This window comes from Myotis davidii, unplaced genomic scaffold (genome assembly GCF_000327345.1).
Source record: "Myotis davidii unplaced genomic scaffold, ASM32734v1 scaffold962, whole genome shotgun sequence".
Classification (NCBI taxonomy): domain Eukaryota; kingdom Metazoa; phylum Chordata; class Mammalia; order Chiroptera; family Vespertilionidae; genus Myotis; species Myotis davidii.
Genome location: NW_006295559.1, coordinates 4,535,827 through 4,552,434, shown reverse-complemented (window position 1 = coordinate 4,552,434; position 16,608 = coordinate 4,535,827). Strand labels below are relative to the sequence as shown.

At 45.9% G+C, this 16,608-nt stretch overlaps 1 protein-coding gene across 3 annotated transcripts in view; it reads right to left on the bottom strand.

Annotated features, from left to right (window-relative positions):
- The window catches only part of COLQ (collagen-like tail subunit (single strand of homotrimer) of asymmetric acetylcholinesterase), a 64,875-nt gene that overhangs the window by 27,780 nt on the left and 20,487 nt on the right, over window positions 1-16,608 (bottom strand). For 2 of the 3 annotated variants that reach the window (XM_015568106.1, XM_006770183.2), the window contains 2 exons: window positions 1,237-1,349; window positions 50-151 (listed from right to left, as the gene is read on the bottom strand). In XM_015568106.1, the coding sequence (XP_015423592.1) occupies window positions 50-136 (87 nt within the window). In that variant the 5' untranslated portion in view covers window positions 137-151; window positions 1,237-1,349. Of the gene's footprint in view, window positions 1-49; window positions 152-1,236; window positions 1,350-5,790; window positions 5,948-16,608 lie in introns of those variants that run through there. The other variant, XM_006770184.2, reaches the window with a different exon arrangement.

Here is a 16,608-nt window from a genome sequence, read left to right as displayed (position 1 = left end):
GAACAGAAGACAGCAGGAGAGGAGAAGAGGTCTGGTGGAATGCACCAACCTGGGGGCCGGGAGGCCCAGGGGAGCCGAGTGATCCTTGGACACACGGGGACTGCGTGGTCTCCAGTTCCAGGATGAGATTCTTCATGTCTGGGGAGAGAAGCTTCAATACAAAGCAATACAGGGTTATAGGTCAGACTTGCGGGACAGAAGAAGGGTCACCACCCTTGACACAGACCTGCTTTGTAGACCAGTTCCCAGGACTGGTGCTTCTCTTACACCCCAATGGGTATCCTAAGATGACCTTCCTGGCCACCAGTGTCTGTTCTCTCACCTGCTCTTGAGACTCACCTGGCTTGAATGGATTACAAAGCCACAATGGTGGAGTTAGGAAGCTCATTTCAGGGGCCTCTATCCAATGTCTGGGACAGCATTGTCCAAAGGAAATAAAATGTGAGCTACCAATGCAAACCACATATACAGTTTTAACTTTTCTTGGTAGCCACATTAAAAAAGTAAAGGAAACAAGTGAAATTAATTTTAATATATTTTATTTAACCCAGTCCACCCCAAATATCATTTTAACACATATTCAATATTTAAAATTACTAATGAAATATTTTACAATCTTCTTTTCATATGAAGTCTCACAATTCTGTGTGTATTTTATATGCACAGCTCAACTCAATAGCCATACGGCTAGTGGCAGTATTGGACAGTACAAGTCAAAGAGCTTCTGGAAAGATCTGAGACTCTCAAGTCCCCACCTGTTATCTTCTAGGTCAGCTCTCCACATCCTGCTTTTTCTTTCACCTTTTCTGCTCTTTCCAAATTCTGTTCCCTCTCACACCTCAGTCTGGCTACAGGAGGGCCATTTCCCGCGTCACCTCACAGAAACAGTCTATGTCTAAGACAGGCCATGGAAGGGAATTCCATGGATACTTGGGTGGGAGGACAAACAGAAGGGGAAATTCTAGGCTCTGATGGGAGCCTAGAAAGTCATCCATTCACCCAAGAGGGGACACTTGGCCAAATTCAGTTCCCTGCTGAGAAGAATCCCCTCCATAACTCAGCGAAGACAGAGGAAGAATAGACATTACCAGAAGCTGGAAAATATCCCTTCCCTGCTCAACCTGCTGCATGAGAGAAGATTCTGGAGGAAGCTGACTGAGGGATGGGGAAGTGGGGTAGTGTGGTAGGCACTGAGGAGCCCCGTTTCTGTTCCCTCACATGTCCTAAGGTACTCACCGGACTTCGGCCTTCTCTGAAGAATGGTGGTGGGAACAGGGGGGGCGGAGGAGGTGTCAGCAGGCAGCATGTTTTGTGGCTGCCACGTTTCTTCTGATCCAGGCCAGGAAGGGCTGTTTAGAGAAAACTGCTGCTCATTAGCATGGGGCAGGGCTAGGCCCCTGTCATGCCTATTGGGCCCAAGGAGACCCACACTGCCACCCCAGACTTCCCCATCTGATTCCCAACCTGTTAGATGTGAGTACACCTCCTGTTTGCTATTGGACATAGGCCTCCCTTGGCCTTCGAGAGATGATATGTGTAAGATAAGCAAATGGCATGGACACTGACTATTAGAAAGTCCATTTCTCCTTCTTCAGGAAGTGACTTGTCACTTTGCAGATGGAGCAAGGAATTCAAAGTTAAACAGACTCATATGTGCCCCCAATAGTTGGGGAGAAGGAAGTCATTGACTTTGATATTGTGCTTGGGAGGAAGTGTTCAGAGAGGGAGGCAGCCAGGGCTAGAGGTAGCATTGATTATAAAAGACCATGAGCCATGGGTTAAGATACATATTTGACTCCAGACTCTACGCACACATTCTGTGTCACCCATGCTCACTAGAGAGTTACAGTTAAATGTCTCAGTACATGGATGTGAAGAGAAGAGAGGGCCCTGGACCCTCAGAGCTTCATTGTCTCATGGAATCTCTTGATGTACAGGTTACTGAGGAGAAGAAAACCAGGGCTGGTGTAGGAGCGAAAGAGGGGGAACAATCAAGGGTACTTTTGATGTTGCAGGGGACCCAGGTAACAGTGGTCAGTGGGGGGAAATCTGCCAAATTTTGTGTTAAACATTTGTTCATTTGAGCACATGCTTGGCCAGACACTGGGTCAGCCCTTAGGGGAGGGCAGAAAGATGCCTAAACGGTGCCCCTGACCTAAGACCGTAAAGCTTGTGGAGCTTGAGCAGCTGCCACGACCCTTCTGCTCATATCACACCTTCTCCTCTCACATCCTGGAGACTTACTGTACATCAAGAATTGTCAGGAGCCGCCTCCACCAGGAAGCTTTCCTTGACTTCCCAGGCTAAGGCTGAGGGGTCCTGCTATGCTCTTCTTTGGGTTCACTCCTATATTAACCTTTATCTATGGGTGAATCTGTTTCCTTGTATCTCTCTGACTAACCTTTGCTTTCCCAGAGGATAGAAGCCATTTTTATCCCTAAGGTCTAGAACAGTATCTAGCATACCCTAGATATTCCTCAAATGTTTGATAAACAAATTTTTTTTAAAAACCACTTATGACATGCCAGACACTATTTAAATGCTTCACATATATAAAATTTCCTGATCCTCACGCAACCCTGAGAGTTAAGTACTATTATTATTATCATCACAATCGCATCACCCCCATTTTACAGATCACTTAATTGAGGTAAAGAGGTGAAGTGATTGCCCAAGGTCATACAACTAGGAAGGGACAGAGCCAGGATTTGAACCCATCAGTCTGATTCCAGAATCCTTCCCCTAGATTTCTACACTACAACTCCAATGTGGGTGGAAATAAAGGTCAGGAGCTAAGAAGAAGGCAAAGGACCCCCAGAGCAACTACCTGAGACTGACAGTACCAGTGCCCTTCATCCAAAGACCACCAGGAACACACCTGTAGCTGAACACAGCTGTCTCTATTGACTCATTGCTAAGAGGGGGCACGCACTCCAGGGGGAACAAGGGAGCATCCCAGTAACAGGGCGTGAGAAAGGATTTACTCCAGGATTGGGGCTTTGGCAGGTGATTTGGGAGGAGACAATAAGGAAGAAAGTCAGGTCCTGCTCTGGATTGGATGCTGTCAGGAAGCAGGGCTAGTCTATGACTATCTTAATTCTTAGCTAGAGGAGGAGAAGGGAGGCTGATGCTGGGGCTGGCCAGGCAGCAGTAGTCACTCATGTTAGCAAGCATAGAGGGACAGTGGGTCATTTTTGTGGCTGGTTGATAGTCTTATTTTGTCTGTGTCTGACACGGGGGGCAAAGTGGCCTTGCTCTTTCTTGATCCGTTATAGGTGCAGAGTGACCTTGTCTGATGTTCTGTGAGATCATTTACATTCGACAGGAGAGCGCGTGGCCTGGCTCTGAGTAGCAGGCCTGCTCCAGCTGTCCTGGGCTGCTTTTCTCTTTCTCAGTGGTAAACTCATATAGCTATGTTATCATAAAACTTGACATTAATGCCAATGGTATTACTCTTCTAGTTTCTTCCAAAGCTAGGAGTGGGCAGCTTCCCTTGCTCCACTCCATCTCAGGTGTGTGCAGGAGGATGATTGACACACACCAGCACCCAAGAACCCTCTCAGGGTCCCCCAGCTGCAGTGCCTCCTCTGCTTCCCCTTGGCCTCAGCAGACAGCTAAGGGCTGAGGATGCACAAAGCCCCTCCCAGCAGCAAACACCTGGGGAGCTGGCAGGTTCACGTGGCTCATGTGCACGCCTGACCATTTCTTTTTGTAGACCATACGTGGCTGGCAATGTGTCCCTTCACCCCATGCCCTGTGTGGCCTTCCACTGATGAAAGACCCTGTATTGCTTAAAGCAATCACCTCTCATTTCTTCCTGGAAACTGGAGAACTCTTCAGTGAACATAAATTATTGGTTGCTTTTCCTGCAGAGGTATCTGCATGGTTCACCCCCGCCCCATCCCTTTCCCCCCTGACCTACTTCATTTTCAGCAGGTGAAGACCATCTATTTCTGCCCCCTCCCCCAAACTCCCTGGAGATGTTTGTTTTTAGCACAGTCTAGTTTATTTACAGCTCATTCCAACTCAGAATATTTCCATCAGGTGGACATGTTTGGGAACAGCTTGCCCCCACCCCCCGCCTCTTCCCAGACAACTAAGCCAGGACTTCACATGTCTATTTTGGTGTCATCTGAGTGGCCTGTGGCTCTCTCTCTGGACTATGCTGCCTCCATGGAATCATGTCTGAGCTCAGGGTCCAGGCTGGAAAAGCCCCAGCCGGCTTTGCTGTGATGGAAAAACCCTGAATGTATGTACATGGGGAGCAGAAACCTGTCTGCAGCTTGTGGCTCAGCCCTGCCAGCTGCCTTGGAAATGCCCACAATGACAGAATTTTAGGACCACCTGCCCTGACTCAAAGGCGCTGAAGTCATGTTGTGCATGCCCACTGCAGTGCCAAATCACGGGCAGAAACATGCCAAGTCCAGCTTTGGTTAGGGAAAATGATTGAGGTTGTTTTGCTGTGGCTGATGCTGGCTTTGCCCTTTGGACTCAATACCCTCTTGACTCTGGGCACATCCTTGGAAAGTGACTCACTCCAATTTACTCTTGGAAAGATAGGGACTTGGATCAAAGAGTGTGAGTCCGGATGCAAGTGACCCTGTGACATGGCACAACTCCCTTTTCAATCTGAGATTCGATTTCCCCACCTGGGCCACAAGGAGCTTGGCTCAAACTATCATCCAAGTACTTTTTATGCATCTGACACCAGGATCAACACCGTGTCCATCTGGATCTCCCACTCACAAGTCCAGCCCATGACTAGGGTACTACAAACAGCCCTTTCTGTTTCTGCCTCCTGTTTTGTATCAAGAAGCTCCCCCCCCCCGCCCCAAATCAAGCAAATGTGTCATTAGAAGCCACCAAAGGAGAAAAATGACATAAACATCCTGTCTTTGCAGGTTGGGAAAATGAAAGATGCAGCCACATGTTAACTATTCTGCAACTGCTCATGCAGTTGGTGGACCGTTCACCTTCCTCCTCCTCCTCCTCCACCAGCTTTTGGGCCTTTCCCTGACTTTCTGAGGAACCTGCGAAGAGGAGAGGAAAGGTGATGAGCACAGCATCACTAAGTGTTTGGACCCTGACTGAGATGGCTCAGCTACAATCAAGTTCTCATTTTTTCTGGCTGCAATTTGCCTGGTTTTCCCCAATTCACATAATCCAGAGAAGATGTTACCCTACAACTTTCCTTCAATCCCCACCCATACCACATACACCTTGAAACACAAATTCTGATCCTAAAAGTGGAAGGCATTTGAACCTCTCTGAAAGACCATATGAGAATTTGCCATCTTCCAATTTGCTCCTGAGCAGGTGTGGGGGGCAGGTGAGAACACAACCCACAACAATTGGGCGGTTTGGTGGCTCTGGCCCTTGGGATGGTGAGGGGCATGACCCAGGCCAGTCAGGGGGAGCATTATGGAGAGCTTCCCGGCCCCCCAAACGAGGGCTGGCCCCAGACCACAGAACACAATGTTACTCCAGAGCCAAGGCAAGGGCAGCTGCCAGCCTGCCTCTCTGAACTCAAGGTCAAGAGAGGGGCGCGCACGCGCGCGTGCACACACACACACACACACACACGAGCATGTATGCCGACTCCCACCCCCTCTCCACTGTCAAACCCCTTAGGTTACAATTCCAACACAGGCTGAGAAGTTAAGATTTAAAGGCTGCTGCAAGGCTCCCAAAACAAGTCTGCTTTCTGAGAGTCTTTTTTTCCAAAACAATGCACACACGCATGTAACTGCACATGCATGCTACACACACACACACGCACACACAACTCACCCAAGCAGCAAGCTGAGTAACAGAGCAGTCCTGAGATGGTGAGCAGATGAGTGAGGCTGAGTGATGGGCCTGTCATTGTGGGCAAGGCCAAAGGCGGACTGGCCAGAAAGCACATGCTGGCGACAGGCTGAGATCTGGCACGCCCCCGAGAGGTTCCAGTGCCTGGCTTGCCGGGCACTTGGGGTAGGAGCCGGCCAATCCCTGCTTTGGTGCTGCTCCTGGTTCAGATGCCAGTAAGCAGTGTGCTGGCCTCTCAGGAGGCTGCACTAGGGGGCGGCTTGGGAGAGAAAGAGTGCTCTTGGCCCAGGGGAGGAGGTGAGGTTGGGAGCCTGGGATACTGATTGCCACTGGGAGCAGAGATGAAACAGGGTGTAACCGATCACACAGGCTGCTTTTCATTCAGCTCAAACACTGCCGTGACAATACTGTGCTGGCAAGCTTCAAAATCCACACCCATTGCCACTGCCCCGGGAGTCTGCCCTCCTCTGCTCAGGGAAGGTCTTTGCTGCCTGGGTCCCTTGGTCTTCACCATGTCTATGCCAAGGTGCTGCCAATCAAGGTAAACTTAATTTAAACATATACATATTTCCAAAGGGCCTATGGGGTAAACCTTTTTAGATGAAGCCTGCCTGTAAAATAATAAAGGGGCATATACAAGATACATGTATACAATGCACAAGCATGCACACACACATATGCATACCCCCCCACACACACACAAACACTATTCCAGATCATAGAGATAAGATTATTAGTATTTAGCAATAAGCACTGTTGTTTTAACCAGCTTAGTAAAGACCATAGCAGAAGTCAGTAAACTTTTTCTGGAAGGGGCCAGATAGAAAATAGTTTAGGCTCCATGGGCCACATAGCCTCTGTTATAACTCATGTTGTACATGAAAAGCAGCCACAGACAATACATGAAGGAATGGGTATGGCTGTGCTGGTAATAAAACTTTACTTATAAAAATCAGAGACAAGCTGAATTTGGAACCTAGGCTGTAGTTTGCTGACCTCTGAGATATAGTTTTCAAAGGAAGGGTAATTCTTGTATTCATTCATACATTTACTCTTTCATTCATTCAAAAACTCACACCGAGTACCACATGTGTACAAGACACAATGACTAGACACAGATCCTGCCCTTGTGCAGTGTTGTGAAAAGAGTACAGGCCCTGGAATCAGGCACACTTGGGCTGGAGTCCTGGCTTTGCCACTTACTAGCTGTTTGACTTCGAGGAAATGACCACCCTCTGCATCTCAGCTCTCTTCTCTGTAAAGTGGGTATAGTGAAACACATCTTGCTGCTTTGCTGTGAGGATTAGAGCTAAGGCCTTTGGAGTTCCTGGCTTAGAATAGGGGCTCTTTTATCAATATGTTCAAAGATAACTATTGTACGAGATGGGCAAAGAAAAGAGGCTATACCATGGAGCTGGGTGTCTAGAGGGGACTAACAGGAGGAAGTGATGAGTACCAGTTGGGGCAGGGAATTCAAGAGGGAAATCGGGGAAAGCTTCCTGGAAGAGGTGGCATTTGAGCTAAGCTTTGAAATCAGAGATTTGATAGTAACAAGATAGGAGGAGCGAGGGAAGAAAGGGTTAGGCTCTTTTCCTTTGCTGGGGCATTTCTCAGAAATATAGAGTCTAAGACATTAGAGAAAGCAAGCAGCACAGAGGGCATGGGGTGCTCCATCTGGAATCTCAGACGGTTGCTGAAATATCTGCTTCACATTTTCTCAAACCACCCCATGCTGGGTTATATTCCTGCACCTCCTCATTTTTCAAGCCTAATTTAAAAAACCCTTAGAAATCTAATTTTTGCCACTTTTAGTAACAAAATCTTTATTTATTTATTTATTTTTACCGTTTGGCATTGAAGTTTTCCTTAAAAGGTTTACACAAGTAAACCACTCAACTTAACCTCTGTTTCATCATTGTAAAAATGCCGGCTACTGAACTAGATGACCTCTGAGGTCCTGTCCAACTCTGCAGGTGCTCAAACCTTTATTTTGAACCTAATGATTCAGGCTCACGAATGTCTCTTTCTGTTTCTCTTTTCTACAATTTTCCTGTCTCCTCTCACACTCTGTGTCTCCCTAACTCTAACTTTGTCTCATTCTCTGACTGTCTCTCAGAGCACTAACAGTTGAATTTCCTTAAGTCGAATGCTTGACGACTGTTAACTGCCCTACAATCACCTTAGGATAGGGAATCCTGGTCTCCAGCCCTGGCATGGTCAGAAACTTGTTGTGTGACCTTGGACACTCACTTCTGCACTGGGCCTTGGTGGCATTGGACAAGATGAGCTCTAAGCCCTTTCCAGTTATGGCTTCTATCAAGGACTGAGATACAATGGTCCTTCAGAGGGTCCTAAACAAGGATGATCACACTCTCCCCCACCCTCCCCTGGAGGGCAACCCTTGCCCTCGAGGCAGCTGGCCTGCTGAGTTCCTTCAGGTTCCTTGGCCCAAGCACCAGTTCACCACAGAAGGGCTGCCTGCAAATATAATTCATAATAAAAGTTTCCGGATCTTCCTGCAGCTGTCAGCAGGTGTCATATTCATAGTATTTTGTCTTAATTGCAGCTCTGGTATTTATCAACCAGGTCAGAAGATCACTTCTGGAGTTCTGCCTCCTTGGGCACTGTTCCAGAAGCTTCTGTCCCCACTGTTGGCACATGCAGGCCTGTTTCCTGCTGGTTCCCACCAAAGCGAAGCCTGCCTTGCATCTTTCCCTGCTGTGTCTCCTAACCTAGCTGTGCGGTGAATTGTGTGACATGGAGAGCTCAGCACCCTTCCCAAGGGCCTGGAGTTCCCAGGCAAAGCCATCTGAATTTTGGGGATAGAGCCTGGGCTCCCACCAGCCCAGGGCACCTCAAGTTGACTATCCCACCCAAACCTAGGTGGGCAGAGGAGTAAGTTGGAGCACATGAGTTTTACCTTCCCACTGACAGACACTCTCCTTGACCAAATGTTGGCCAGGCTCTCAACAAAGCTTTGAACTGGGCTTCTGTGCCTGTCCTTGCAGAGTCCAGTTTTAGCAAGAATCCTGTTAGGTCAGCAGAGAGAATCCCCATGAGGAGAGCCCCATAACAGGGACACTGGAAAGCTGAGTAGAAATTTTGATTAGATCAAGTCACTAAAATGTGGGTGCTTGTGTATCCCAGCAGACAGCATTCTCCTACCCCAGTAGTGAGGTGCCAACTATGGGAAGCATTCTGTAAGCATTCACTGCCCTTCTGATCTCCACAACAACCCACAGGTATGTATTAGCACGATCATCTTCATTTTCAGACAAGGCTCAGAGACTTAGGACACACACAGCCGGTAGGTATTAAGCCAGGATTAAATCCAGATGTCTAACCCTGGAGACTTCTAAAGAACTGGTTATCAGCATCAAGTAGTGACCTCCCTCCCACCAGCCAGAGAGAATGCAGAGAGAACCTCAGCACAAATGGCAGGCTCCGCCTCCACCAGCTGAAGTTGGAGGAGTTTACCAACACCCACCCAGTTCCATGTCTTCCTAATCAAGCCTTACAGTGACTCATCGTTGGGTCCCCGTCTCCTGGTTTGTAAACTCACATTGTAGGGTTGTAGTGGCCAGTATCCCGGCCACAAAGAGAGATCAGTCATATGTGCTACTGGCCTTCAATCAAATGTGCATTTACCCTCTCCATTCAATAGTTCAGTATTCAAAGTGGGCAAAGAATCTTGCAACTCATTTTGAAATCCATCAAAAAATAAGATGGATAAACAAATATATGATAGAATAAATATAGCAAAATGGTAATGACTATAGAATCCATGCAGTGGGCATACTGTACCGGGGGAATGGGGGCATGTTAAACAACAGAATTTTATTTTTAACACTTCTGAAAGCCAGAAGTGCAAATTAAGGTGTTGGAAGGTTTTTTGTTTTTTTTTCTGAGGCCTCTTTCTCTCCTTGGCTTGAAAATGGCTGCCTTCTAACTGTGTCCTCACATGGTCTTCCCTTTGCATATCCCTGGTGTCACTGTCCAAATTTCCTCTTCTTCTAAGGACACTAGTCATATTGGATTAGGGTCCACCCTTATGTCCTCATTTAACCTTATCACCTTTTTAAAGGCCTCATCTCCAAATACAGCCACATTGAAGTATTGGGGTTAAGGCTTCAAATTATGGATTTGGGGAGGTACACAATTCAGTCCTTAACAGTGGTGTTCCATGGACAATTCTTTCCACCTTTTTTTGAATGTTTAAAAGTTTTCATAATAAAAAAGAAGAAAATAATTTTAAGTAGGCAACAGAAGATCAGATGATACCTTCACAAGGGTCAGGATTGGGGATGGGTTGGTCCAACACCTTTGTTGGCAAATATCTGGAGGTGCATGGAGGGGCCTGGAGACACTCATTAGGGAGGCCGTGAGCAGGTAATTGCATCTCCACAAAAAAAAAAAAAAAACACACGAGAAAGACATTCTCCTCTGCCCCTTGTAGAAATGCTTTGAGGAGGAAAAGTCTGCCCCAGCTGCAGGATGAAAGAAAATCATCCCTTACTGGTCATTATTTTGGTAAATCATATATCAAAGTGACTCCTCTGTGCACAGATTCAAGGAGACAGGTCCATTCCTCTTTCCTCCCACAAGGGAATTTTTTTGGACCTTATCTAGAGGAAGGCATCTGCTTTCTTGACTTCAAGTTCTAATTTGACCAAATGGTATATGGTAAATAGAGAGGAAGGAGGAGACAATGTTATTAGGAGCCAAGGAACATCAAGAAACCTCCCCAAGGCTGGCTGCGCCTTGGCTCTGAATTTGATTAGAGCGGCCAGCATAAATCTGTGAGTGCTATTAAATCTTCTGCTATGGCTTGACAGGGGAGGCCAAGTTTCTACAGTTATTCTGGAGATCTGGCCATAGGTCAGAGACAAAACCGTCCAGTTGCATCGGGCCCAAAGGGTGGGTTATTTCCAACACCTGCTGACAACTGGGGCGAAGTGGAAAGACCCTGTGTTTCCAACCATCACATTTCCATGCCTTTATTTTTCCATAGTGACACCTTAGCTCTGAAGACACTTGTGATTGATTCAAAACCACATGGCTCACTTAACCCTTTCCCTAGAGCCCCCTATCCCTGCCCCACCAACTCCAGTGTTTGCTATCTGAGGTTTCACAGCAGATGGTGGGGAGGGAGCAGGGTCTCTGGGTGGTCCCTGGCTGCCTGCTGGCACAAACAGACATTTCTACACACCAGTCCATGTGAGTCACTCAAATTCTTGAATTCCAGAAAGTAGGGGACCTCAGGCTGAGCTCCTTGGACTCAACTGAACCAGTGAGCTTCTCAGTCAAAGTATTAGCCTAATTCCAAAACCAAATAAAGACACTACAAAGAGAATTACAGACTAATATCCCTCATGAACATAGATGCTAAAATCCTCAACAAAATATTAGCAAATCAGATCCAGCAATACATTAAAAAGATCATACACCATGACCAAGTGGGATTTATTCCAGGGATGCAAGATTGGGTACAATATTCGCAAATCAATAAATGTGATACATCACATAAACAAATTGAAAGACAAAAATAACAAAGTCCTACCAATAGATGCAGAAAAAGCATTTGACAAAACCAACACCATTTTTTAAATAAAAACTCTTAGCAAAGTGGGAATAGGGGGATCATACCTCAATATAATAAAGGCCATATACGAAAAACCTACAGTCAACATCATACTTAAGGTGGGAAAACTAAAACCATTTCCCCTAAGAACAGAAACAAGACAGAGATGTCCACTTTACCACTCTTATTCAACATAGTACTGGAAGTCCTAGCCATATAATAACATACATATGGTCTTCTCTCAGTTTTTCCATGGTATTTGTAAAATATTATTCTGTGTAGCTACATAAATGCATCCACATTCCTTCCTATGGCTGCATAATATTCCTTCACTTAGAAGAACCATAGTTTGTTCACCCTGCCCCGTTCTGACCCATACTGATATCCATTTGGGTGGTGTGTAAGCATTTGCTGATATAAAACATGATACAACAAAATAACCTTCTGCATGCATCTTTGTGCATGTTGGTGAGCATGTCCATTGTATGAATCCCTACAATAGAGCTGCTGGGCCAACAAGTGTGTAAAATTGTAATTTTTACATACATAGGTTAATTCATTCCTACAAAGCCTCCATCAATCCACATCCCTCCCATGAGCAGAGGACGAGCATATCTGTGTCCACACACCCTCATTAGCACATGAGATGTCAGACCTGAATTCTGCCCATCTGATAGACAAAAAATGATATTTTCAGTGTGGTTTTAATTTGCACTTCTCTTATAGTGAATGAGACTGGAGATTTTTCACATGTACCTTTTTCATTTTTCCATGAGGTTTTTGGTCTTTTTTTTCTTCTTCTTATATACAAGGAAAGTGGCACTATATTATATGACTTGCAAATATTTCTCTAGTTTGTTTTGGCCTTTGGGCTTTATTTTTTGTTGTTTTTCCCATACAATTTTTTTAGGTAGTAGAATTTATTGTAGAAGCCTTTTATTTTTCAATGGCATCTGAGTTTTTCTACAGACTCACATTATTCCCAAAATCTCACAGGGTTTCTTCTAATAATTTTATAATTAATATTTTATATTTAAATCCCAATTCATTTATAATTTATTCTGGTGTAAGTTCATTTGTTTGTTGATTTTCCAGAAGACATTTTATCTGACCTAAAGCAGACAATAAAAACATCCTTTAAATTATTGTTATGTAGCTTGCAAATGCCAACCATAACAATACTCGGTAACATATACTGAACATTCATTACGTGCTAAGCACTGGCCTATAACAGCCTTTAGGCTTGTTAATATTTTCTCCATCTGATAGATCAGTACACTGAGGTTCAAAGAAATGCCCACGTATGTGGTAGGGTTGTGACCAGAACCCAGATCAATTGTCTCCTTGTCCTAATTGCTCTGCTGTCATAGAAACTCCAACTACCTGTGTGTCTGAGACATTACCACAGTGATGCACTTCACTCCTCATTAACTACTTCATCTATGTTATTTTAATGTCACAAATAGACTATGAGCTCCTTGAGTTAGTTTGTCTTATGAATCTTCTTGTTCAATATAATAGTTAAGTATAGAGTAAGTAGGAGGTGCAATAACTATTGGCCATTTGATAGATGGGAAGTATACCAAAAGGTATGTATCTCAATAGTTAGAATTAATTTAGAGATAGAAAGACAGATGTAAACATGGTAATAATAATAGAGGATCTGAATCAATTAAGTGGATTTTATTGCCTCACTTAGAAAAAAATTGAACAAGATGCAAAATGGCAGCAAATGGGTGTATGGACAGAAAACTGAGTATATTTGTCAAATCAGCCACCACTTGCTGGCATTCCATTGGAAAATTTCATATTTAATAATCTTGCTCCGATTGCCTAGGAGGACACACACTGTCAGGCCTGGTGATTTGGCATCCACTTTCTCTGTTGAAGGGGACAAAGCTTTCATTGTATACAAGGCAGATGCTGTGTGGAAAGAGCCCCGTTCTCCTGACATGGATGAATTGGATACAGGAAGCGGCTTGTCCTACCAGCTAGGTTCCGCACAGGATCGCACAATTTCCAAGGGGTGGACACTCTCAGGACTGTAGAGACCTGGGAGTTTCCTAGTGAGTTCCTCTCTGTCTGAGAAGTGAGCTTTCTCCCTCACAGCTGCAGGGAGGGCCACCTGGGGTGGACTTGGGCATCAGCAGGCTTTTCTGCTGAGAACTCAGTAGGCTGTTACTGTCTTCAGGAGTGAGTCTAGGCTTTCCAGGTCATGAGAGTCCAGTGTCACCCATCAAGGCAAAACAACAACTCCTGAGTACAACTCAGAGCTAGGCCCTCCAATGATTTCTCCTTTGACCTTGACAATAATCCCTCGAATTATCTTGTATTTCATCCCCCTTTTTCAGGTGTGGAGAACCTAGGCTCTGACATTCAAGGTCCCTGTAGAGCAGGACTTCTGAGCCCAGACCTCCAATTCCATAGCCCATCTACTGTACTGTAACAGGCTCTCAATGGAGACTCTGAATTCTGAAACTGGACTCTTTAGCACCATGAGCAATTCTCTCCAGCCATCAAATAAGAGCAGGTGCACTTAGAGTAGAAGTGAAACATCCCAGGAAGAAGCAAATGGCCTGGACTCCAAATCTCTCACCATGTGGAATAATGTTGCAACCAGTAACTGAGGGCATACCTAGGTTCCAGGAGCAGTGCAAAGCTCTACCTGTTAACTTGTTGAGTCCTCACTGCCATCTAATGAGGTAGGTATTCTTATTCTCCCCATTCTACAGAGAAGGAAACTGAGATGTTAAGAAATGAAACCAAGACCACTTGGCCAAGATCACTCAGCTAGTGCATCATGAAGAAGTCACTCAAGTCCAGAGCTGTCTGAATGTCAACCCATGCCTTTTACTCTCTTCAGGGGTACTCACGTGCCAATGCTCAGAAGAGAAACACGTGCCAAGGCCCTTTCTTTGGGTAGGTGCTAAGTGTGGAAATGAGCAAGCAAATTTGACTTCGTTAGCCACAAAGCCAGGGAAAGTCTACAGGGAAAAGATCTTTGAAATCTGGCCCATCTCTTCAAATACAGATGAGGAAACTGAGTCTCACACAATGAGCAAATGCCTTGTCCAACACTACACATGTCCCAGGAGTTAGTGGTAGGTCCAGATAAATAAGCCAAATTTCCCAAATTTTCCCTTAGTGCCTTAGCACTGTGCCGCAATACCTCTCTAAGCACATTAGTAAACAGGCAAATTGCCCAACCTGCTGACTCGGCGTTCCCACACCCCCTCAGCAGCAATCACTGCAGTGGCATGGCAGCTCTATCTGTCAGGCAGGGCACTCTTACTCTCAGGCCTGCCCAGCAGAGGAGGTGTGGGCTGAGGCAGTTGATTTGGATAAAGAAAAGAAAAAAGGAAGAGAAACCATTTACTCCAGATATTTTGGGGAAAGCATTTCCAGGGCCCGGACTGTCCAGGCAGCCAACTCACCTTCCACTCCCTACCCTTCACTTTCTATGTGCAGACACGGAGAGTGAAGGAGCGTGCCCCCCAAACCCACGCTGTTCCCTCAGGGCCCTGCTGTTCCCTGGACATGGAGGTCATTTGTCTTTTCCACCGTTTACTCTCACTACCATGACTTTACCCAACAAAGCTCTCAGAAAAACAGACCACAGAGAATCAAGAAGCTTTTTGAGCCCTAGCCGGTTTGGCTCGGTGGACAGAGTGTTGGCCTGCGGACTGAAGGGTCCCAGGTTCGATTCTGGTCAAGGGCACATGCCCGAGCTTGATCCCCAGTGGGGGGCGTGCAGGAGGCAGCCAATCAATGATTCTCTCTCATCATTGATGTTTCTATCTCTCCCTCTTCCTTCCTCTCTGAAATCAATAAAAATATTTTTTTAAAAAAGAAGTTTTTTTGAAGGTCAGCCCGGTATGACTGATCTCAAAATGAGCCAGTTCTGTTTGGTTACAAAAGGGCAGCCCAGTGTCAATCCTCAACAACAGTGACCCCACCCCACAGGCCCCTCATATAGGGACAAGTTCAAACACTTGACCAAATCCACAGCAAAGTAAGAAAGCCCCAGTTGGGCAGGTAGGTCTCCACAGGTAGGATGGTCATTGTCACTCCACCCCCACCCTCCTGGGTCCCCAAGAAGCGCCATGCCAGGTCTGAGACTCCTGGTAGGTCCCTCCTGGAGCATGTGTCCCAATAGAGAACTACCAGCTGCAGCATGAAAGCTGCTGGGGCTTTCTCTAGACTTCTCAGAAAGATACCAGGTGAGCGGCACTGCAGGATAAGCAGGAAAAAGAGGGGGAGGCCTGGAAGGGGAGGAACCTGTCCAACTCACATTCACGTTTCTTTCTTTGCTTCCCTCTTTTTTTCAGACCCCAGCTGGTTTACTGTGCAAAGCCCACAGCAGCCATGAGGCCTCTCCTTCAGCTGTTGCCAGTTCCCAACGTGCGGTCACACGTTGTGCTTATGTTGGTTGCCATGGAGACATAAGTGCCAGATTGAATGGAGCTGCGTGCTCCGGGCTAGGAAATGGAATAGGGCCAGGTGTATTTTTAAAGCCATCTGGGAAGGCCAGTCACCACGAGAAGAGATTCCTTCCCTGGTCTACGTGCCTCTACTTTGGGACTGATTCACAAATGGACAATGGATAAAAGCTGAGCCCCTCTTTTTGCCTTAACTTGCTAAATGGTTTCAGCAAAAAGTTATTTGGGACTTTTGCCCCTTGACACACATGCATCTTAGGGGAAATCATGAACCTCTTGGCATGTGTAGACACTGAGAGGTTCTGAAAAGGTTTATATATCACATACCAGGGATTATTTTTAAGTACTTCATATTCATAATTAGCCCACTTAATCTTCACAACTGATCTGTGAGGTAAATCCTACTTTTAGCCGGATTTTATAGATGGGAAAACTGAGGCACAGAGAGGGTGATTTGTCTGCCTGACATCACAAAGCTAAGGGAAACACAAAATTTGAACCCAGGCTGGGTGGCACCAGATTCCCTTCTAACCACAAGGCTATTTTGCCTCTGCAATGATTTGGAGATCAAGAAGTCCTGATTTGTGCAGACTGGTGCAGCCACTGTGGTAAACAGTATGGAGATTCCTCAAAAAGTTAAAAATGGAACTCCCATTCGACCCAGTAATCCCACTTCCAGGAATATATCCCAAGGGATCAGAAACACCAATCAGAAAGGACATATGCACCCCTATGTTCATAGCAGCACAATTTACAATAGCTAAGATTTGGAAACAGCCT